Below are 24,832 nucleotides of genomic sequence, written 5' to 3'. Positions count from 1 at the left end.
TATCTCTCCCCTCCCCTCCTCTCCTCTCCTTTCCTCTCCTCTCCTCTCCTCTCCTCTCCTCTCCTCTCCTCTCCTCTACTCTTTGGCTCCCACCCACAAGTTGCCTCCATACCATCTCTCTTTCTCTCTTCCTCTCATCCACCTCTTCTCTCCTCCTCGTCCTCCTCTTCTCTGCTTCCATCACCCTGTTGTAAGCACTGATATCATTCTACTCAAGGCTTTCCTATACTATGTCTCCTCCCCTTCTACCTTCCTCTCCTCCTCTCCTCCTCTCTCCTCATCTCATCCTCTCCTCTCCCTCTGTTCTCTCCCTCTATTCTGTCTCCAGGTTGAACACTGATACCATTCCCATACTATCTGTCCTCCCACCTTCTTCTCTTCCTCTCTTCCTCTCATCCTCCTCCCCCGTCCTCCTTTTCTCCATCTAGCACGAATACCATTCTGCTGCTGCTCAGGGCTTTCCCCATACTGTGTGTCATTCCACCTATCTCTCTTCCTCTCTTCCTCTCATCCTCTCTCCTCATTTTTCCTCTTTCTCTTCTCTTCTCTTCCTCTCTTCTCCTCTCCTCCTCTATTCCTCTCACCCTCTCTCCTCTTTTTTCCTCTTTCTCTTCTCTTCTCTTCTCTTCTCTTCTCTTCTCTTCTCTTCTCTTCTCTTCTCTTGTCTTCTCTTCTCTCTTCTCTTCTCTCGTCTTGTCTTGTCTTGTCTTGTCTTCTATTCTCTTCTCTTCTCTTCTCTTCTCTTCTCTTCTCTTCTCTTCTCTTCTCTTCTCTTCTCTTCTCTTCTCTTCCTCTCTCCTCTTTTTTCCTCTTTCTCTTCTCTTCTCTTCTCTTCTCTTCTCTTCTCTTCTCTTCTCTTCTCTTCTCTTCTCTTCTCTTCTCTTCCTCTCTTCTCCTCTCTTCCTCTCATCCTCTCTCCTCTTTTTTCCTGTTTCTCTTCTCTTCTCTTCTCTTCTCTTCTCTTCTCTTCTCTTCTCTTCTCTTCTCTTCTCTTCTCTTCTCTTCCTCTCTCCTCTTTTTTCCTCTTTCTCTTCTCTTCTCTTCTCTTCTCTTCTCTTCTCTTCTCTTCTGCTACCTCTTCTCCCACCTACCTTTCTCTTATCCTGTCATCTCCCTCTTCTCTGTCTCTTCCATCCCCAGGTTGTAAGTACTGATAGCATTATGTTTCTCAGGACTTTCCCAGGGGGTAGAAAACAGGTCAAGGATTAACCTGGAGTGGGGTCGGGGTATTGGTGTGTGTGTGTGTGTGTGTGTGTGTGTGTGTGTGTGTGTGTGTGTGTGTGTGTGTGTGTGTGTGTGTGTGTGTGTGTGTGTGTGTGTGTGTGTGTGTGTGTGTGTGTGTGTGTGTGTGTGTGTGTGTGTGTGTGTGTGTGGCTATGTATGTGTATGTGTATGTGTGCGTGCGTGCCTGCCTGCATGCTTGCGTGTGTGTGTGTGGTATATAGATATGGTTACACGAAGTGCAGGATTGTGGGGAATTGTGTTATCAGGTGGTAAAAGTGTGCATGCGTGCTAGCGTGCGTGCTGGCATTTTTGTGTGTAGGTGTGTGTGTGCGTGCATGCACAGGCCTGTTTGTGCATGTGTGTGTGTATGTATGCACGTGTGTTTGTACGTGCTTGCGTGTGTGTGTACACGTGTGTGTGTGTGTGTGTGTGTGTGTGTGTGTGTGTGTGTGTGTGTGTGTGTGTGTGTGTGTGTGTGTGTGTGTGTGTGTGTGTGCGCATGTGTGCGCATGTGTGCGCATGTGTGTGCATGTGTGTTCATGTGTGTGTGTGCGTGCAAGCACATGCGTGCATGTGTGCGAGCGTGTGTATGTGTGCGTGTCTGTGTGCATGCGTGCGTGTGGGTGGGTGGGTGGATGTGTGAGAGAGAGACAGCCCAGCAGTGGTCCCTTATCAGTCCATAGCCATGCAGCCCTGGTCTGGGTTTCCTCAATGGAGATCCCCACAGGACAGAGCAGAGCAGGGAGGGCAGGGGAGAGGAGGGGAGGGAAGGGCAGGGAAGGGCAGGGGAGGGGAGGGGAGGACAGGGGAGGGGAGGGGAGGACATGGGAGGGGGAGGGGAGGGGAGGACAGGGGAGGGGAGGGAAGGGCAGGGTTGGGGAGGGGAGGACAGGGGAGGGGAGGGGAGGGGAGGGCAGGGGAGGGGAGGGGAGGGGAGGCCATGGGAGGGGGATTTACATGGAGCACATGGACCTCCTGGACAACATCAGCTGTCAATCATGTCTCTTCTCTTCTCTTCTCTTCTCTTCTCTTCTCTTCTCTTCTCTTCTCTTCTCTTCTCTTCTCTTCTCTTCTCTTCTCTTCTCTTCTCTTCTCTTCTCTTCTCTTCTCTTCACTTCTCTTCTTGTCTCTTCTCGTCTCTTCTCGTTCTCTTTTCTTTGTTCTTTCTTTCGTTCTCTCTCTCTTTGTTTACTCTCTCTCTTTCTCTCTCTCTGATTCAATTCAATTCAAAGGAATTCAGACTGTTCTTTCTCACACACTCTACTCTCCCTCTCTCTGTCTCTTTATCTAGCTTACAGACCCTTACTATGTCACTCACACACACACCCACAACCTTCTCTATTTATCTATATCAGTCTTGGTCTCTCTTTCTGTCTCTTTCTCTCTTCTCTCTCCAGTGCTTTTGGCTTTACATCTCTCTCTGTCTCTCTGTCTCTCTGTCTCTCTCTCTCTCTCTCTCTCTCTCTCTCTCTCTCTCTCTCTCTCTCTCTCTCTCTCTCTCTCTCTCTCTCTCTCTCTCTCTCTCTCTCTCTCTCTCTCTCTGGACAGTGTGACTGCTGGGAATGCCTTTAAGATGCCACAGTTTTTTTTTTATCTCTGTAAGGTTATCAGCTTAATAGTGATAACGATAGTAATCTGAGCCTTTCAACACTAGACAGATAACCCATCCATTCTGGCTGCTAACCATCTATGGAAATTGCGGTACATAGTGCCTTTTACCGGGCAGCGAAACATTGACATAGCCACGGTGCTGTGTCAACTAAAATGGAAATCATATTTTTCTTTTCTTTTTTGTTGTTGTTTATTTTTTAAGAGGGGCGAGCGGTGTTGTTATGGGGTGGGAACTCAACTCAGCCCTGTAGGCCTATGTCCTCACTGTCGTGTACTTTAATGTCTGTCCTGTTAATGCCAATCTTTTGTATCTCTTTTGTCTTTGCATGGGATAGAGAGAAACGTAATTTCAATCTCTGCTTATGACCTGTACAACTGACAGTAAAGCTGACTTGACATGACTAGCAATGCATATCATTCAGTATTGCAGCACATTTTGTCCGTAACAAAACTGAAGTCCTGTACTGTCCTGTAGTGCAGTGGTTCTTAACCTTTTTTTCTTAAAGGGGTATGGCACTATTTTGGGTCTTAATACAGTTAAAATCGACGGCCAGGTTTTATAAAGGTGGTAATGTGTCATGTTAAGCGTTGTCTTGCTTTAAGACAAGTTAAAAGAGGGAATATGTCGCTAAGCTAGTGAAAGTCAATGGATCCGTGTAGCATTGTAGCATGTACATGTGTATACGCACTAAAAGTGATTTAAGTGATTAATTACAATGATTCTGATTGAGACATACTTGAACATATTGAATCAATACTTTACATGGGGACCAAAATATGTTTTAATATGGTTTTGATTTGATCTAATTATAGTGTTTGCTAGCAGAATTTTGGTCGCAACCTTAACACAAACAAAATTCCGCGCACCCTCTGAAATCTCTGGCGCACCCTCAGGGGGTGCCCGCACCCCAGGTTGAGAACAACTGCTGTAGTGCTTCCCTGCTTGCGTGTAAACCTTCCTGCATAGTGTGGACACAATCCTGAACTCCTCACTTCACAGTAACCCCGCTGTAGACCCCTGACATGCACACCATACTTCTAAGTGAGCTAATAGGCAGGGATCAATGTTAAGGTTTGAATTGTAGTACTGTAATACTACCAATATTATAATAAGTGCTTAATCCGAATTAACCAGTAACATTAGCCTACATATCTACCTCATACAAACATGCTGTATGATGTTGGGGATCAATGTTAAAGTTTGAATTGCCAGTACTGTAATACTACTAATATGATAATAAATGCTTTATCCGAATTAACCAGTAACATTATCTTACATATCTACCTCATAAAAACATGCCGCATGATGTTGGTTGGTTGTTAGCAAAGAAGAGACTTGTTGATGCTTTAAATGTTCACATTTCTGGCCCTCCACTACAGTATGTCTCTGTGGAGCATGCACGGCCATATTTTTAAACAAGAACGTGTCCCAGAGGGGGGTGGGGGAGGAAGGACGCATTTCTAGGATGAAAATAATGTTGGCTAGCTAGGGTTTTAACCTTAAAGCACAGGAAATGTCACTGTCTTCCCCCAACAAACTCCAAACTCCCCCCCACAACTTTGGCTTGAGCCCTTGAGTCACTAAAAGCCGTCTCACTTGCTTTTAGTTTACTTCAATTCAATTTGATTCTCACTCCGTCTCTGTGCCTGTGTCTGTCTGTCTGTCTGTCTGTCTGTCTGTCTGTCTGTCTGTCTGTCTGTCTGTCTGTCTGTCTGTCTGTCTGTCTGTCTGTCTGTCTGTCTGTCTCTGTGTGTGTGTGTCTCTCTCTCTCTCTCTCTCTCTCTCTCTCTCTCTCTCTCTCTCTCTCTCTCTCTCTCTCTCTCTCTCTCTCTCTCTCTCTCTCTCTCTCTCTCTCCCTCTCTCCCCCTCTCCCTCCCAACTCACACAAGGTCTTTCCAGGTTATGGTTCACTGAAGGGATTTTGGACGTCTCCCTGTTGTCCCCTCAGGAGAAAACAATACTCACCTAAATGGCTATATTGGCATGACAGAGAAGCATTTGTTTTGCCAAAGTGTTGTGACTTGTACATGGACGCACACACACGCAAGCATGCGCGCACGCACGCACACAGGCACACACATACCCAAACACACACACACAAATGTATTTTGGATATCTATCAAGAGACAACTTGAAGTCACCTGAAAAAGCTTTTACTAGCAATTGTTTTGCTAAAGCACACGTGCACGCACATACACACAAACAAACTGCTTTCAAGGCATGGGTCAGTGAAAGGATCTCTCTCTCTCTCTCTCTCTCTCTCTCTCTCTCTCTCTCTCTCTCTCTCTCTCTCTCTCTCTCTCTCTCTCGTATTGTTATAATAATGTAATGTAATTAACGTCTTTCCTCTCTCTCTCTCTCTCTCTCTCTCTCTCTCTCTCTCTCTCTCTCTCTCTCTCTCCCTCTCTCTCTCTCTCTCTCTCTCTCTCTCTCTCTCTCCCTCTCTCTCTCTCCCTCTCTCTCTAACCCAACAGAGGAGAAGTATGTGACGGTGCAGCCCTATGCCAGCCAGGGGAAGGATGAGATTGGCTTCGAGAAGGGAGCCACCGTGGAGGTCATACAGAAGAACCTGGAGGGCTGGTGGTTCATCAGGTGAGCTGTCAGGGGTGTGTGTGTGTGTGTGTGTGTGTGTGTGTGTGTGTGTGTGTTCACATGTGTGTGTGTGTGTTTGCACATGTGTGTGTGTGTGTGTGTGTGTGTGTGTGTGTGTGTGTGTGTGTGTGTGAGTGTGAGTGTGAGTGTGAGTGTGAGTGTGAGTGTGTGTGTGTGTGTGTGTGTGTGAGTGTGAGTGTGAGAGAGAGATCTAATAGCATTTTCTCTACGTTTTAATATGTAGGCCTTACTTATGTTAAGAAAGCTATGACATATGAAACTTATCGGTAGGCCTATTTGGCAAATATTTACTAATACTGTAGCTGTATATTTGAAAATCTGATATTGGAAAAGTCAGTGCCTCACCAGCCATAAACTTGACCGCACGTCACTGGTGTGTATCTGTATGTGTACTGTATGTGTGTGTGTGTGTGTTTGCACGTGTGTGTGTGTGTGTGTGTGTGTGTGTGTGTGTGTGTGTGTGTGTGTGTGTGTGTGTGTGTGTGTGTGTGTGTGTGTGTGTGTGTGTGTCTGTGTCTGTGTCTGTGTCTGTGTCTGTGTGTGTGTGTGTGTGTGTGTGTGTGTTTGTACCGGTATGTGTGTGTCTGCAGTTTATCAGGTGGCTAGACAGTGACTAAGATGACAGGAAGCTGACTGAAATGCTATAGCATGCCTTCTCCATGACGTGTAAATGTTGGGATTCCTCGCATACCCACTCTCTTTCTTTCTCTCTCTCTATCTGTCTTCCTTCTGGGGAGTGTGGGGTGTGAGCTTTTGGCAGTAGGCTCATGTACCGCATGCTTGGCCCATGTGGTGGCTCAGTGAAAAAAAAAATGTCTTTAGGCTGACTCTCGCCAAACCCTTGTATATTGATGGGTAGTCATGGATAAGCGGCTAGGGCGCCAGACTTGTAGCCCAAAGGTTGCTAGTTCGACTACCGGCCCACTAGGTTGGTGGGGGGGAGTAATTAAGCAGTATTCTCCCCCATCATCCTCCATGACTGAGGTACCCTGAGCATGGTATCGTCCCACCGCACTGCCCCCTTGCACGGGTGAGGCATAAAATGCAATTTCATTGTGCGCAGTGTGCAGTGAATAATTGTGTGCTGTGGAGTGCTTTGTCAATAACAATGGGAGTTTGAGTTTCCCAGGTGGACTGTCATTTCGGTTCACCTTAGGGAACTCACACATGGGTCTGCAGGACCTTTGGATCTGCCCTGCTCAAAATGCAGTAGAAACTAGAGATGCACCGGATCCGGTTCCGGTTCCTGTTCCGGTTCCGGGTACGGCAGTATAATACTGTTTTTCATAGGATCCGGGTCCGGCAGGATCTTAAGCAGTGGATCCGGTATCCGGCATGTTACCTAAAAATCAGGGTCTGGTGCATCTCTAGCCTAAGCCTTTCAGTCAGTCTTTCACAACTCCAATCACTGCATGGAGTGAAAGCCCTTTGGAAGCGGCCATTACAGGCAGTGTGGCAATAAGCCAATGAGTCTAAAAAATAGTTTGAGCCAACATAATAAAAAGGGCCCACGTGTGCGAGTAGACTATATGTTTCAACCCCTTTGTAGGATCCGGTATCCGGTTCCGGATCCGGCAGGATCTTAAGCAGTGGATCCGGTATCCGGCAGGATCCTAAAAATCAGGATCCGGTGCATCTCTAGTAGAAGCAATCTGGATCGCTGGATTTTCTGAGATGTGATGTCGTCAAATTTCAAACGCAGTGGAGAAGAGAAAAACAAGTCCAACGTGACAGTTGTTTCAGACAACAATGGCTGCTCACATCGACTCACACGTCGACATTGATTCAGTCATTTCAACTGTATTTTCGAGTAGTTAGAGCAGCACCTCATTAAACATCCCAGACAAATGTTTCCCTTAACACGTGCATGGATTTTTTTTTATTAATAAAAGCGCGTTTCCACAGACCTTCCTCTATGGCACAGCTCCAAATGAATGTTCAGGGATTAAGGTGGAACCTATTCAACTGGCAAGAGTCAGGGTATAATGTGTCCACCACTGCGTCACAACACCTTATCTACGTCACAACACACCTCGCTGATCCTTTTTTCAAAGCGATTCATATAGTTTTTTTGGGTGAAGGGTATTTGTTACATTCCCTGGCTGGAACAATGGGGATTTATGTACCTTGCTCAAGGGCAGTTGAGATATGGATTATACGCTGTAAGAGACTTTCACTTAACCCCTTAGTGCAGAGTTTATGTCATAACCCCACTGTCGCCAAACTTGTAATAGCTATGTCTTAATCTGTTACTCTAAGCTCTCGGTAATGTCATAGCAATGTGGTTATGATGTACAGAAGTTGAGTATTTTCAGCAAATAGTGAATAGGCCCCGCCGGCGACCCCATCTGCAGTAAGAGGCTACAGGCATATACAGTATGATATATGTGTGAACAATGGCAGTTTACCTCATTTAATCTAATTTCTCTATTCTTTCTCTTTCATCTTCCTCTCATCTCTCCTTCCTAAGTGAGTGAGTGAGTGAGTGTAGTCTAATATCCCTTTGAGGAGTAAGGAATTTCTAGAGGTTCTTCTAGAATTTTACTGGAACACTCTACAGCTCCTATAGACGTATGTGTTAAAAATCTCGCAAAGACATTATGACATCATAATGAGAACTCAAAAGAACTCATATTTGTGATGGTACTCCTCAAAGGGATATGAGAGCCATGCACTGTATGTGTTAGTGTTCCCCTCCTCGTGAGCCATGTGTGCTGCAGTGAGCTGGAGTGTTGTTCTGTACTCGTGCTGATAATGAGGGTCACATGCTCTCCTGCGTCCCTCAATAGGCCACACTGTTCGCAACACATGCTCTCTCTCTCTCTCTCTCTCTCTCTCTCTCTCTCTCTCTCTCTCTCTCTCTCTCTCTCTCTCTCTCTCTCTCTCTCTCTCTCTCTCTCTGTCTCTCTCTCTCTCTCTCTCTCTCTCTCTCTCTCAAACTTCCGCTTACTTTTGCAGCCAGCCCCACCCCTTTCTCTTGGCACACACAAATGCATGCACACACGCACGCACGCACGCACGCACGCACGCACGCACGCACACGCACACGCACACACGCGCACACAGCCCTAACTCCACACACTGCACCATTTGTTAGCAAGCATACTTCCCACTTAAGCCACCCCACCCCCACCCCCACCCCCGCCCATATGTACACACAGCCTAAAGTCCACAAACAACAACAACAACAACGCAAGCATCAACAACAAGGAAGTAAACAGCACTCCTGGTTCTTCATTAAGTGTAATTTACTGTACTTTAAAGCTTTTGTGGCGCAATCGCAAGTGCTTGAGCTTTTATAGTGTTGGAGCATTAACGGGCTAGCAAACTAGCGATGGAAGTCCTGGAATCGGTTGCATTTGGCGTGGAAGGTTTTGGACCGTTAGGAGGAAGAGGAGGAGGAGGAGGAGGATCGTTCTCGAATTAGCAATGGAATTCCTGGAATCGGAGCATTTTGGACCATTAGGTGGATCGTTCTTCTGACTCAGATCGCCTGCTCTTGGTGTGTGGGCATCGTAAAGTTTGCTTTATGGAAGGGAAAGGAAATGTGTGTGTGTGTGTGTGTGTGTGTGTGTGTGTGTGTGTGTGTGTGTGTGTGTGTGTCTGTGTCTGTGTGTGTGTGTGTGTCTGTGTGTGTCTGTGTGTGTGTGTGTGTGTGTGTCTGTGTGTGTGTCTGTGTCTGTGTCTGTGTCGGTCCATATGTGCGCGGGTGTGTGCATGCCAGTGTGTGTATGTGCTTGTACCTACATGTGTGCCTGTGTGCATGTGATTGTGTTTGTCTTTCTTTTTTCTTTTTTGTCGGTCTCTCAGTCTCTATTATACTGTAGGCCTACCTACCTATACCTGTATATGCTTACCAGGGGAAGGAGGGCAAAAAGGATTCGGAACAACCTTGGTCTAAATAACTTTAAGAATCATTAAAGCCTCTCCTCTGTTTTGCTTGTTGACCAACCAACCACCAGCTTCCAGAGAAGGAGGGCTGGGCACTTTAAAAAAAAACGCTTTGGAATTGTCTGAAAACGGTCTGAAAAAGTTCAAGACCCACTGGCCTATACTTACCATTCTTCTCCTCCATCTCCTTCTCCTCAGGTACCAGGGCAAAGAAGGCTGGGCGCCGGCCTCCTACCTGCGCAAGATGAAGGAGGACTTCTCCTCGCCCTCCTCCTCCCGCAACAGCAGCGGCGGCAGCAAGAAGACGCTGACCGGCCCCGTGGAGATCATCGGCAACATCATGGAGATCAGCAACCTGCTCAACAAGAAGTCCGTCAGCGAGAAGGACGTGCAGACGGACGGCGGCAGCGGAGGCGGTGGTAGCACGGGCGGAGACGTCACGCCCGAACGCCACATCTCCAAGAGCGAGATCAGCCTGCCCATACCATGTGGTGGTGGTGGAGCTTCGACCACCGAGGCCACTGCTGGTGCTGGAGGTGTTGTTGGTGGTGGTGGTTGTGGCAATCGCGGTAGCCGTGGTAGTATCGGAGAAGGAGGCTGTGTTGGTGTTGGTGGTGGCACCAATGCGACTGTGTCGTTGGGGGCGAGTGTGAGTCTGTCCGGGCCTCCTCCTGCTCTTTCGGGCCCCACCTCGGCTCTCCATCACGACATCAGCATCAGCACCAGTAGTATCGTCAGCAGCAGTGGCGGCGGCAGCAGCAGCAAGCCCAGAGCTGACCCGGGGTCCCCTGCCATCGCACGCGTGGCCCCACACAGAGTGGAGATAGGTGAGTGAGTGAGTGAGTGAGACGGGAATGTACACTGTAAAGTCTGGTGTTAATATACTGTAGCTTTTTTCAGTGGTGACAAGTAGGGCTGTAACGATATTGTATCGAACCGAGAAATCGTGATACACAGAGTCACAATACTCTATGTTGATACAAGGAGGCAGTATCGTGATACGCCCTTTCAAAGTTTTATTACCCATTTGTCCAGAAAACAACCTTATGATTTGATGTGATAGTGTTTCCAAACTTCAGTGGAGATACATTTCAGAAATCGTGGGGTGTATCGAACCGTAGGTCAAAAATCGTGATACGAACCAAATCGTGAGTTGAGTGTATCGTTACAGCCCTAGTGACAAGTCATTGAAGCCAGGGCTCTAAATTCACTTTTTTTCATCACCAGCCTAAATGTTAATCCTACAAGCCAAACATAAATTTACTAATGGGTCAAATTGGCTACCGAAATTGTACCAGCATTCGGCCGGTTGGCTGATGTTAATTCAGAGCCCTGATTGGAGCTATGTTATGTTTTATTTTAAAAGTGCTTGTTTAAAAGTCTTTAGAGTGGGAGGACAAATCAATTCCCAGAAGTGTAACCGTAACCGTAGAAACTCTGGTGAAAGTTCATTTTTTGGGGGGGTCAAATTCCTCCTGCTGAGTAGATGATTGAATCCTTTGTGTGTCACAGCACTAAGGTGACTCAAGGTTAAACTATTCAGGATATTTCCAGTTCAGGAAAAGTTAATTGTTTGAATAAGCCTTTTTATGAACAAAAATACAGTACGTTGCATAAAGGTTGTTCACCTGTGCATGTCTGTGTCAAGGTCTAGAATGCTTAAGATGCACTGTTCAGGATGGTGTCCTGAGGAGGTATTGCAACTATGCTGCTCATTGAAACTGGGCTGTCTACTGCCAAATTTGATCTTTTCATGAATATTAATTAAATGATGAACTAATATTTACTAGTATGACCTAAAAAGGTCTATTTCTCAACATTCAAAATGACAGACAATGGAGAAGATCCCGCTTTTCATGTATGAAAAGTGCAAATTTCTCATTCATGATGAATACTTCGACCCCTGACCATGTTGAATACTTGAATAATTTGATAGGGGTGGATAATATTCAGGAGAAGGGTAACATTTTTCGAATGGGCAGCATGAATTCTGGAAATAAACTGAAGCAAAAATAAAACATAAATATTTTACACAGTGCACCTTTAAGTCTGAGATGAGTGTGAGTCCTGTTCCCAAGCCAGCCTGTTTAAGAGTCGCTATATACAATAAGAGGAAATAAAAGGACTGTCTTACATTATATTGCTGAGGTTGTTTTTGAGTCAAAATTAGCCGACGATTGAGTTAAACTCCTTATCATTATCTGCTTTCAATAGGTTTTGATGCCGTAGGTAAGCTGGTGAAGGAGACGCGTGCTTCTCTTGGGTGTGATGTTTGAGAGGGAAATGAGTGATTTGGAGGGAAAATAATCCTAAAATGATTACCTAATTAACTAATTGTTTGTATTAACGTGTTTGTATCTGGATGCCGTGATACAACTGAAAACACTATAGTAAACACGACACTTTATGGGTTGGTGGAGGTTTTTTGCAGTGTGCATGCACGGTGTTATGGTGTGCTTTATGTGGTTAATGTATTGATATATCACTGGGCAATGACATACGAAAAACATGCTCAACCATGCTATCATCCTCTGGGGGCCTCTTTGTGTACCGATCAAAAAACGTTTTGTCCTCCCGTTCTTTCCTCTTGCCTCGGTTTCTCCTGTCTCAGTGGAGAAAACAATGAAGTTTCCCCTTCTGTCAACCAGTGCAGATCAATTTCTCAGGGGCCTTTTGCCTTTCACTGTATGATTTGCAAATTTGGGGATGGCATTTGAATTATATTTTTTTGCAAGATATTGAATGAAAGCATTGATCATTGTCGATGGCATCGAGCCTGGCTTCACAAGGGAAGAACAGGAGGACACAGATCGACTTTTCAACCCCCCCCCCCCCCTTCTTCCCAGGTCTACACCTCAACCCCCCTTTTGTGGTGCCCCTGCATGCACTGTCCTTACATACAGTAAGAAGCAGTGTGAACAAACAGTTAATAATGCTGCATACATGCCTGTTTCCCCCCCCCCAAAAAAAAATTCCAGGTTCACCAAACCTACGTCAGAAGCCTCCTCCCCGCCGGGACGCCAACCTGGTAATTTACTTCTTTTCTGTCAGCTTTATTGGCCTTTACAGGCTGTCTGTCGCCGTAATAAGGGGGAATTGCTTAAATCATACTCGCATCCACATCCATGCACACACATGAATTTCTGTTTTAAACAGCACATTCTTCACTGATGAGGTCTTTATTTTTGCACGTTTTTTTTCCCCCCTTTCTCTTTCTCCCTCTCTGTTTCTCTCTTCCCTAAAGGGCTTGCACTTGCCAAAGCCACCAGAGCCCCCTACTGTCGAGGCCGAGTACTACACCATCGCAGAGTTCCAGTCCAGCATCTCAGATGGCATCAGTTTCCGTGGAGGACAAAAGGCTGATGTATGTCACCCAATAGGCTGTTTGGAAGTGGTGTCTGTGGCTTTCGTGCACTTGAAGAGAATAGCAGAAACATCTGGTGGAAAGATATTTAAATATCTACGTGTTTTTGTCTGCCAAGTTTGGCTCTTGTACATGAGGAGAGATTTGCTTTTTGGACTTCATTCTGACAGCCACTTCTAAAAGGAAGGAATACACATGTCACTGAATAAGCAGAAATATGCTGAACCAACAGATTGTGTCTTTGAATGGTTTATCATAATAACTACTTTAAATCCACTTAAAGTGTTTAAATTGAATAGATTAGATTAACAATTTGCAACCCACCTACCGCCACCACAAAAAGAACATTAGACTCTTCTGGTGAAACAGCTTCCACTTTCATGGATAACTGTTTTGTGTCCTGCCGGAAGTCTTATTATAATTTGATGAAAGAAAGTTACAATTTATCTAAAGCATTCTCTCAAACGACAATTTAAGACTGTGCTGTAAATGTACTCTGCTATTATGTAAGATGGAGAGTGATGCTTCCTAGTCTCAGAAGCTACAGTCGAGTACACAGTATAATTAGACTTAAATATTTTGATAGCGTGTATTAGTTCATAATTATTGGAATAAGATTACTTGAAATATGCGTTACTAGATATTAACTTCTAATGTTGTAGTTCAAATCAGACTTTCTGACCTGAGTTTATCATCCATGTCTGCACGTGATACTTTAAGTATGCAATACTACATATTAACGTAAAAATGGAAAGAAAAGGTCACCTATTGTTGAAAAAGGCTTTTGGTTCTTGACTTTACCATGACATGTCGAACTCTATACTAGATTTTAAACCTTCACATTAGTTGTTGAAAATAGTCTTTGATTCTGACTTGGACTTATAATTCATGCCTGCAGGTGATAATAGAAGCATGGAATACTAGATTTTAACTTGAACTCGAAAACAATTTCACCTATCATTGAAAAAGGCTTTTGGTTCTGACTTGTGTTTAACAAGTGATCAAAAAGAACTCTAAACTAGATTTTACACTTATAAATCGGTAGTTGGAAACAGTTATTGATTCTGATCTGAGTTTACTCCATGTCTGCAGGGGTGATCATTTGAAATGTGTGATACTGGATTTCATCTTTTATAGAAACGCAAGGAACCAGTTCTGAATCTAACAGAAAGGGGCGCACCTTGCATCCAAGTGTTTTTTTTATTATTTTACGTGCACATGCACGTTTCGGCGTGTGCCTTCCTCAGTTTGCAACCCTGACCCCCTGACACCTGAACCCACATGCCGAAACGCGTCTGTGCACATAAAATAATATTTAAAAAACACTTTGATGCAAGGTGCGCCCCTTTCTGTTGGATTTTAGGTGTCTCATTTGGGCCAGCACCCTTACAATTAACCAAGAAACCCTGAGTGAAGCCTGCTACCTGCCATGGTACTCAACCATCTTTGACAAAGGCCATTGATTCTGAACTGTATTTATCTGTCCTCCATGTGCGCAGGTGATCGAGAAGAACTCCAGCGGATGGTGGTACGTGTCCATCGGCGAGACCGAGGGCTGGGCTCCCTGCTCCTATATAGACAAGCGCAAGAAGCCCAACCTCAGCCGGCGAACCAGCACGCTCACCCGGCCCAAAGTCCCTCCCCCAGCCCCGCCTGTCAAGAAACAAGACTCCACCGACGACACCTCCTCTCTGTGCGGCGTTGGTGGCGGCAGTGGTGGTGGTGGTAGTAACCGAGCTTCCACGTGCTCCACCAAAGCCCAAGAATCTCCCAGCAGGCCTGTGTACGAGGAACCAGAGTACGACGTACCCGCCATCGGCTTCGACCTGGACTCTGACAATGACTCCCTGAAGGGAGAGTGCACGGCGGAGGTGAGGACCAACGGAGGAAGCAGGCCACACGGTGGGAAGTACCCGCCCCACCACCATCATGTCTACCACTCCGCCACCCTGGGCACCTCGCACTCCCAGAAGAACTCCCCGTTCCGGGTCGGGCAGTCCCTGGAGGACATCTGCCGCGAGGAGTCCATCTATGAGAATGACGGCTTCCGACCCTTCTTGCCCGAAGACTTTGCTCCGTCCAAGGACTCCAGCGGGCACGAGTCGGACTCCCCCAAGGTCCAGTCCAACTCCTCCTCTCCCCTGGCCCGCAAGTTCCAAGGCGGGTCCGTTTCGGTGTCTGTCTGCTCGTCCCCCGGCAGCGGATCCAGCAAGCCCCTGAGAAAGGTGACCCCTGACCTCTCCCGCAGCCAATCCCTGAACAGAGGAGACGAGACCAGCCCCAGGTCTTCTTCCGACGAGTCTGGAAGCCGAGGCTTCCGCAGACAGGCCAGTGCCAGACGCAGCGGCCGAGCAGACGAGGACTCCAGAGAAAGCCTCACGTCGTCGCAGAGTCCCCTGGCCCGCCCCAAGCCTGTGGTCCGGCCCAAGCCACTGCTGACCAAGTCGGAGCCACAGAGCCCAGAGAGGATGGACATCAGCACCCTGCGTAGGCAGCTCAGACCCACAGGTAGCCTCCGCGTCTCTAGCCTCAGACCCGGAGGAGGAGGTGGTGGCGGCCGCGGAGGTGGAGGTGGTGAGGACTCCGAAACGGCCTCGGTGGTGTCGTCCGAGGACTCGGCCTCGTCCCGCAGCACCTCCGACCTCTCCAGCATCTACTCCAAAGGCAGCCGCGGCGGCGACTCGGACCTGGAGACCTGCTTCTACCGCACCACGGACGCCTACCAGCGCGCCCAGGACTCGGAGATCAGCTTCCCGGCCGGGGTGGAGGTGGAGGTGCTGGAGAGGCAGGAGAGCGGCTGGTGGTTCATACGCTGGGGCCACGAGGAAGGGTGGGCGCCCACCTACTTCCTGGAGCCCGTCAGGCAGCCTCCCGGTGGCGATCACGACCCCATGGACGGCCCACTTCTCGGGGAGCTGGGAGGACGAGGTGGAGGGGGAGGTGGCAGTGGCAGCAGCCGAGGAGGCTCCAAGTCCAACAGCCTGGAGAAGAACGAGCAGCACGTCCAGGTGCTGAACAACCTCAACCAGCGCCACCATCACCACTCGCCCCCGATCCCTTCAAAACCTCCAGGGGGATTCCACAGGTCCACCGCCCACACAGGAGGCTTGACTAATGGGGCAGGACTGGGCTCGGGCTCGGGCTCGGGGACGGGGACCGGGAGCGGAACAGGGGTGCGGATGAGGAACGGCGTGCGCCAAGCTGCCGTTCGCCCTCAGTCGGTGTTCGTGTCCCCACCGCAGCCGGTGAAGGACACCAACATGCACGCCAACACGGGCTCCCTGCGCCGCAACGAGTCCATGGGAGCCACGGACGGCATGCACCGCTCCAGTACCGGTGTCCGACGCAACTCCTCCTTCAACGCCGTACGGGCTGCGCAGAGTGGATCGGCGACCTTGGACAGTCGGGGAAGGTCGTCCACCACCATCGCCGCATCAGGTAGCATTAGCTACAACAGCGCCACCCTCGGTCACAGCAGCAGCAGCAGCAGCAGCCAGAGCCATAGCAACAGCAGCAGCATCATCGGCGTCCAGAGAAACGGCATCCCCGTGTCCACCGTTCGGCCCAAGCCCATCGAGAAGTCGCAGCTCATCCACAACACCCTGCGAGAGGTCTACGTGTCGATCGCCGAGTACCGAGGAGATGAGGAGACCATGGGGTTCCCGGAGGGGACCAACCTTGAGGTTCTGGAGAAGAACCCCAACGGCTGGTGGTACTGCCAGGTGCTGGACGGCCTGCACAACCGTAAGGGCTGGGTGCCCTCCAACTACCTGGAGCGGAAGAAATGATCGCTGCCACACTTAAAGGTAGGGTTGCAGGTATGACATCACGTTGGGGGAACTCCCCCAGGATTCTAAGGTTCTACATAGACTCATATAGAGCCTGGGGAGCCCCAAGGTGATGTCATAATAGTACATATTCTTAAAATGGTTAATCTGCAACCCCACCATTAACGCTCCTTCCCCAAACTTGAAGCCCTGTATGTTACACTCGGATTATATGATATATCGATTGCTTCTGGTTGATTATCTAAAGTGCAAGAAATGATTGTTGCCAGACCAATGCATCATCATTCTACGGAACGCTTAGTGACTCGTTTCGTTATGCTCAGTGGATTAATTGGTTGATCGATCAACTGATGGCTTGATGTGTCAATTAAGTGTAAACAAACAGAGTGAAGATATTTTTTTGTTTTTGATGTGGTTTTCTATTGTTACCTTAAACCGAACGAAAAATGTTTGGATTTACAAGTGATGGAGCAATTGTGGAAGGTATAGGACAATGGACCTGGGAAGAAAGGACTTAAATTGGATGCAACGAACGGTTGTAACTTCAGGAAAGACTTGGTCAAGTTCGTCTTCAGTTTTGGAGAGAGGAGAAAATAGTGAAAATATACATCTTATAAATGGGGGTTTACATAAAAAAAGAAAATATCCTACATTGAAGCAGGATGATATCCTTGCACAATACCTGATTTTTTTTTGTTCATGCCAAAAGGGTGCCTTCTTTCGAGCGACAGTGGGTTGAATGCCTAGCGGTATATCAAGCGATCACCAGTGAATCGAACATAAAGTACCAAATCAAAAGACACTGTGCCATAGATTTATGTGCATGGAAATCACCAAAATTATCTATTTTTGAAACCAATTTAACCTTTTAGATTAAAAAAACAACTAAATCAGAAAGAATATGTGTTAGTGTTTTTCGCAGTAGAGAAGAGTTGCAAATGTAAGATCGATCACTCACAATGCAATGAATGAGAATGTTATGTACGCAGTTCACAACAGATCATGCTGTGTCAGAGCTCTTTGTTAGCAGCAAAGACAAAGACAACTTAAAGGAGATCAGGAAACCAACAAAAACTTAAATCTCCTGTACTTTTTTTAAAAAGTAAAAAAAAAAAAACTTTGTTGTTATTTTTTGTATGTTATTGTTTTTTTGTTATTTTATTGTTTCATGTATGTTTGTGTGAGAGAGCGTCCGTGTGCGTGTGCCTGCGTGTGCATGTGTGTGTGTTCCTTAGAGATGTATTTCTGCTTTCTTGTGACATCGAACCTAAACTGTCAGCCTACGTTAAGCACCACACCAGGACTATTAGGGGTGTCGGAAGGGTCCTGGATTGTGAAGGAGATCTTATTGAGGCTTAAAGAATTGGCCATCGTCATTCACCTCTGTCCTAACCAGACATACACACATACACTTTATAATAGCAATGCATTCAAAATAAAGTAACAAATTGACTACAATGCATTATGAGGGCGTATTTTCTTCGAGTTTAAAAAACAACCCCTTTGGAAACATCTGCCCAAGTCTTGAAACATACATACAATAAGTTTACAAAAATAGGTTGAAGTAGATCTTTACTTTCATTTGATCATAGTTTGTTTTATTTTAATGAGCAAACAAAAACTAGTCTAGCAGACAAAACAAAACTGTGTATACTATATTTGCTGCTTGTAGCTAGTTTGTTGTCACTGGTATTGTGGCATACAGTAGCCTACGTGGAAGGACATATACTGGAAACAACACATAATGCTAGCCAAGCAGTCCCAGGGAGGTAGTTACTGGACATACACATTATGGAGCCCAAAATGTGATCTAACCAAATAGAAATACCAACATGTTTTTTTTTCTTTGCTAATTTGTATAGTAGCCTATTAGTATATTTATTTTAGCGGGTACTGGAAATACAGTGTATTCATCGGACTACCCAAACGAGGTTTTCATAACTGAAAATAGGAAAATAAAAAAAGTATTTAATTGAGTTATCTGGAAGCACTTGATTTCTTCTTTCACCCAAAGAAAAGCACAGATATGCAAGGGCTAGCTTCAATATAAATAAACAATATTGCTGGGCAGTATTGCGATAGAAGTTGGGAGTTCTATAATGGGCTGTTTAAAATCACTTTGCCTGTCATAGTGAAAACGTTTGTTTTCTTTTTCATCTATGAGAATTTAACAAAAGAGAAAATATTGTAACAGTTTAGTTAACAAATTGGCAAGCAATCCCTGTTATTGGAGTATTCGCTTATGTCGAGACAGCTTACAAACATCTCTCTCTCTCTCTCCTTGTCTGTCTACCCTATCCATCTCACATGCGGAGACTGAGATCATGTCCTCTTATTATTATCAAGCCCCAATGACCTGGTCTATCAAATGGCTGATGTTCAAGACTGCTGAAATATTTTTCTAATGAAACTAGTGTGGACTCAAACAATGGGCCGAACACTAACTTGTATTTTTTTTTCCGTTTCGTTTTCTGCTGGACAGTATTATAGTATTAAACAAAGTACCTGCTAGATTGCAGTTATATTCGTTTGTGTTTATCATTTTTTTCGAAAAGCAAATGTTGTTTTGTTACCGTTGCTGTGCGATCGCACAGGCACAATAATAATGAAAGAAGTGGTTCGTTTTTGTGAGTTGATGCACTTTTTTTTTCTTCTTGGGGGGAGGAAAGTGCATTAACGCAAAGATGCAGTCATCACACTCAGCACATTATTTATTGAAAACAATTAGCTCTTTTTTTGAAAAAATATTTATGGATTATTTAATTTTTGTTTATTTTTTTATACCTCTGTACACAGATACAGTATGGCGGTTCTTTTTACCATTACATGGTGAGCTCACGGTCGTCTCATTTTCCGAGGCAGTGTGGCGTCCCTTAGTGATGAAAATGTGTTGCTACAGCCTTCTCATTATTTCTGCTCCTAAGGGGGTATTCCATGAAAGAGTGGTAAAGCAGGTTTAGCTAACCGAGGTAGTGGTAAATCATGTAATAGAAGAGGCTGCAGTCCTCATTTTCTTAACTAAATGACACATATGGTCTCTTTATTATCAGGTTTACCATATCATGTAGGTTAACTAGCCAGGGGTCCGTATCTCGAAAGCGTCTTTGCTAATGATGGGAGCAACGTCCTTCGTAAGAGCGACTTAATTCTCTCTCGACAGTGACGCTCACCACTAAATCCAAGGGAAAGGTATGTCTTAAGACGGTTAGCAACAACAAGAATCGTGAAACGGACCCCATGTTTGTCACTTAATATTCTTGGAATACCCCTGGAAGTGGAGATGGCAATAATTTACCTCCACTTAAAAAAAACCCTGGAATACATCCCCTGCACCGTGGGAAAACAAAGCAAAAACAATGGAACATATAATAATTGAATGTTTTTTTTCCTATTCTAAAGCAGCTAAAAATAACTTTTTTTGTATCTTCATTGGCCATTTTTTGCCAACTTTCCCAAATTGTTTTTCTAAAGCTGTGTGCTGCAACGTCTTTGCAACTATGGACACTTCCTCTGTTGTTATTGCACCGACCATAATGCCTGATCCTGTTTTATACTTTTTAAAATAACATCTCACTCATTAATGGGCCTAAATACAAGTACCCATATTCATGGGAGTATTTCTATATTCACAGAAAAAGTCATACATCCAACTGAAAAAAAACTCTTGTGGGGAAAAGTACCATCTTTCTCAAAGGAGTTATTTGCTTACAAATTCCCCTGATTTTTTTAAAATCACTTTACACTCTTATATTTCACTTGTTTTTGTAGTGTTATGTAAGTTACACCAGATTTGATAATTGATTCCATTATTGTCTTGGTACTTTTTAATATTAGTCAAGTATTGATCAATTGAATTATGAGTCCCATTCCCACCCCAGTCTAAACAAAATAATTTCCTTTGACGAAGGCATTATGGACCTGTGTCGACCCACTCCAACACTATTAACGGATAAATGTGTCTTTTGTTTCAGTAAATTCAATTTACACTGCTTTAAGCGTGCTGCGAATTACAAGGGAACCGTTGTGTGTGTCTAGCTATAGGCCTTCAAAAAACGCATTTAGTTGTGTATCGGCTTTAACGTCAACTGTTTTTGTTTGTACTCGTTATTTTTTACTATTATTTTATCTTTCAATCTGCATAACTATTGTAATTTAATCTGTTTATTTTCCTGTTTCATTTTCCCTTTTCTTTGTTTGTTGACATGATTCAAATGTATTAACGAGGAAATGTGCAATAGAAAATAGGCATCTCACCTGAATTTGCGGGAAAATAATAATCACAATTTCTTTTGTTTATTTGGGTCTTTTATATTTTGGTTCGTTTATTTGATTCGTCTTGTCTATGTTAACTGCATCTTTTACATAATCAGTGGTAATTTCAAATGTTATTGGCGTGTGAAATGTCACTGCCGCTATTACCGTAATGTATGCAGTATATTGACATGCCCTCCAATTGCACAAAATACCGTAATAACATTAGTATTGTTTTCTTTTAGTCAAAAGATGGGACAGCTACAGTCATTGAAGTTCTTCACCAATATTTGACCGGACTTGACTTAAGCCATCAAAAAACTATGTCTAAGCACCCACACCCTAACATTGCGTGTGTGTGTGCATGTGCGTGCCGTGTACAGTGGCGGATGTACAGTACCCAATATATGATTAGACCCCCTTAGGGGTCTTACACACCAGGGCGGTAAAGCGTCGCGGAACGGCCGCGTTTTTTACCGGCGTCGGTGAAAATACATTGAAACATATCTGTCCTTACACACCAACCGGCGGTAGTCGAGCGTCAGCGGCGTGGGAGCCGGCTCCGCGCCGCGCTGCATTTGGAAAATAGATCTCGAGCGTATTTTTCACGCCGGCGACCGACGGTGTCTCATTCAAATGAATGGCAAGGTAGCATACTAGCTTTGGCTGCGGTGAGGGTTTTGAATAGGACTGGCCACGCACGCCGACGCTGTCAGTGTGAAAGGCAGAGAAAAACACGCCGGCCAAAACTAAGCAGAAAGACCGCCTTGGTATGTTTTGGCCCTTACAGTACGAGCTGATAGACAAGCTTGAGTGATCAGTCACCTAGGCAACTGGGGGAGCAGAGTGACAGAGTGGGAGTGTGTCACGCACGCACACACGCACACGCACACACACACACACACACACACACACACACACACACACACACACACACACACACACACACACACACACACACACACACACACACACACACACACACACACACACACACACACACACACAGTGGCACCTTTTTCTTCCTTGGCCATCCATCAATCCTGCTGTTGCCATGACAATTGCAATGACATGTCCAGTCGTGTCTTTGTCCTGGACTGAAAATGCCACAAAGACACTAACTGAAATCGACTTTGCTTCTTCATAGACTGCCACATGCACCAGGCGTCTACCGTATTTGTAGGACAGCAGCAGACACATTTGTTTTCAATTTTCAGACAGAATTGATCATTGAGTCATTTGATGATCACATATTTTGTCAACAAGTTGAATGGGCTTGCAGAGGTTTATCGCTTACACAGTGTGAATGTGCGTGTTCCAACTGTAGTAGGCCTAATCATCTCTTCGCTATTAGCGTAGATTTGACTTTAAGCATAGATGTTAGCTTTTTAGCTAGTTTAGTTTAGCTTGTAGGGATGTAGCTATGCTACCCTGTCTTGAATTGCCCTACCTTTCTATACTTTGGCAGAAATCCAAGATGTTAATGTTCGTCATTGATGGGACTAGACAGACCCTATTACTTTTGTATCATTTTAGCGTAGCTACATTTTATTCTCTGTTTCTTTTTTGTTTTCCTACTTTATTCACCTTGTATAAAAACTTAAGATTTTGGTGTCCATCAGTCTGGGATCTTACAAAGAAGTCCCTATGAGAAACGATGGTCAGAGAAGGGATAGACAGGTGTGTGTGTGTGTGTGTGTGTGTGTGTGTGTGTGTGTGTGTGTGTGTGTGTGTGTGTGTGTGTGTGTGTGTGTGTGTGTGTGTGTGTGTGTGTGTGTGTGTGTGTGTGTGTGTGTGTGTGTGTGTGTGTGTGTGTGTGTGTGTGTGTGTGCGTGCGTGCACGTGTGGGTGTGTGTGCGTGCACGTGTGTGTGTGTGTGTGTGCATGCGTGTGTAAGTGCGTGCTTGCGTGTGTGTAGACAGTGTTGTCTGTTGGCAGGGTTTGAGGGGTGAGAATGTTGGGAGTATGTTGGAGGTGGTGTTTAGTGTCGGGAAGTTGAGACATAGTGCACAAAGCCCACTTGCAGAGCTTACAGTAGGCCACTTTGGCAAATATGGGGGGTTGCACCCTCGTACCTGGGCTTCTTCAAATGATGCTTAGGAAAGCAATGTTTCCGTAAGAAGCCATGGCTACTATCCCTGTTACATCGCGTAGGTACCATGTGTAACATGTTATGTGCATTTTATTACATACACTGTACCATAGATTTAGAGTTAGCGTTAGTTTTGTACAGTGCAAGTACGTAATATTATGTAATATTATTGGGGGAAAAACAAATATTACCTAGCTCTGCTTGAGGGGTTGTTGCTCTGTGTAGGGAGGGGAGTCGTTTTTGAGAAAGTTTGTTGTACGTGCACTCGGGTTGTGAGGTGTGTGATACACAGGGAGAGTTTTAAGTAGGTTTTTGATTTAGCGTGGTCATTATTTTTTTAAATGTTATCTTAGTTTTATTGCATTTTATGTCCCCTGTTGAGCGCAAAGGTGGCTTCATAAGGTATTGATTAAATCTGCTTCTTACTTTCGACTTGGTCTAATTGTGGTTTCATGCCCTTTAGGCTTACTAAACGTTGTTACGATAGAGTAGTGTCAGTCTGTTGTTCCTTTCATTCTTTTGATTACATTATTCGATTTGTCTGTCATCGTCAGTGACAGACAAACTGGGTGTCTGCCCTATAGTCACATTGCTTAATTGCCATCTATTTTTGTTTTAAAATTTCCTTTTAGAAGTAGAACTAACCGAGTGTAGCTTGTTAGTCGTTTCATAATCATGTTCTTCTGTTCTGCAAAGACACAGTTAGGGCTTTCAGGCCAACCAGAACGGAGCCGGTGCCGGCACTAAAGTGCTTATTTGCGAACCGCCCGTGTTCATACCAGGCTCTGGACTTTTTCCGCATGCGACTTTTTACCCGGATGAACCTGCTGATGACCACGTTGTCGTCACGGTTTGCGGAGAAAAAAAAGGTATTTTGCAGTTCGCATTGCGAACCAACTTTTCGGTTCGCGAACGCTAATATCTGTGGCATGAACATGCTTCCTGATAAGGTTCCCAGTGAGTCACACTGAGAGGTCAAAGGAGCATTTTGAAGTCATATGATGTCCAAAAGACAGTTTTGTGTTCTGCTGAAAACCAATGCTGCTGCTGTCCTGCAGAAATGTACTAATTCATTCACACACACACACACACACACACACACACACACACACACACACACACACACACACACACACACACACACACACACACACACACACACACACACACACACACACACACACACACACACACACACACACACACACACACACACAGTCCCTTATCCAACTCCTCAAACATGACTGTAGATGGACCAATTTCGGTGCTATATTTTTGATTGATCATTGTGGAGAATCAGCTTTATCAGAATGTTTTTATTCGGTTTAATTTTTATTTTGTTTTAGGAGGGTTTTTTGCTGCATGTGGTTTGTATCTCTGCTTTCAAAGGATATGGTTTCACAGTACTGTAGAGCTTGGCTTCGGGATACAGCCGTGACAGGCCAAGCCGTCATGGTTTGGACACGAATGAAATCAAATAAGAGCGAGAGATAATTTGCTTGTTGAAATACAATAAAGACGACCTTGGCGTTTTAAGGCTTGTAAAGCTCAGTGGAATAATATTTGCATTTGCGAAAGTGAAGTGAAAGTGAGAGAGATAGTGGGAGGGAATTAAATTGGATTACTCCTTATACAATGTTTCTATTCCCACCAAAACTCTCGTTCTTCTCTTCTCTTTCCCAGGCTGTGGAGTTTCCTTTGAAAGCAAGAGATGTTTTTATTTTTATTTCTTTTTTTTATTTGTTTTACAGCTCATCTTCCAAAAAAAGAACAAAAAAGGTTTAAAAAAAACAAAACAAAAGTCTTTTGCTTTATCTTTTGGTTCTTATGTTTTTGTTGTTGTTCTGTATCATGTTTACATTGTATCTTGCATTGCCCTAAAGAAAAAAAAACATAAAATGTATCATTCTTTGTTCAGTCTTTTCTTGTGGATTCACAAACACATGCATGCACACACAAAGTAAATCACAGGCATGCGCACACACACGTACGCACAC

General features: G+C 45.1%; 1 protein-coding gene across 5 annotated transcripts in view; it reads left to right on the top strand.

Moving 5' to 3' along the window:
• Positions 1-24,728, top strand: part of sh3pxd2aa (SH3 and PX domains 2Aa) — a 334,085-nt gene extending 309,357 nt beyond the window's left edge. For all 5 annotated transcript variants that reach the window (XM_063200280.1, XM_063200269.1, XM_063200275.1 and 2 more), the window contains 5 exons: positions 5,311-5,428; positions 9,539-10,167; positions 12,319-12,368; positions 12,585-12,704; positions 14,204-24,728. In XM_063200280.1, coding sequence (XP_063056350.1) covers positions 5,311-5,428; positions 9,539-10,167; positions 12,319-12,368; positions 12,585-12,704; positions 14,204-16,492 — 3,206 coding nt within the window. In that variant the 3' untranslated portion in view covers positions 16,493-24,728. The remainder of the gene's footprint in view (positions 1-5,310; positions 5,429-9,538; positions 10,168-12,318; positions 12,369-12,584; positions 12,705-14,203) is intronic.
• Positions 24,729-24,832: the final 104 nt, after the last annotated feature.

This window comes from Engraulis encrasicolus, chromosome 1 (assembly GCF_034702125.1).
Source record: "Engraulis encrasicolus isolate BLACKSEA-1 chromosome 1, IST_EnEncr_1.0, whole genome shotgun sequence".
NCBI classification, from domain to species: domain Eukaryota; kingdom Metazoa; phylum Chordata; class Actinopteri; order Clupeiformes; family Engraulidae; genus Engraulis; species Engraulis encrasicolus.
Note: the sequence above shows the minus strand (reverse complement) of the source record. Positions and strands in the feature narration are given on the sequence as shown.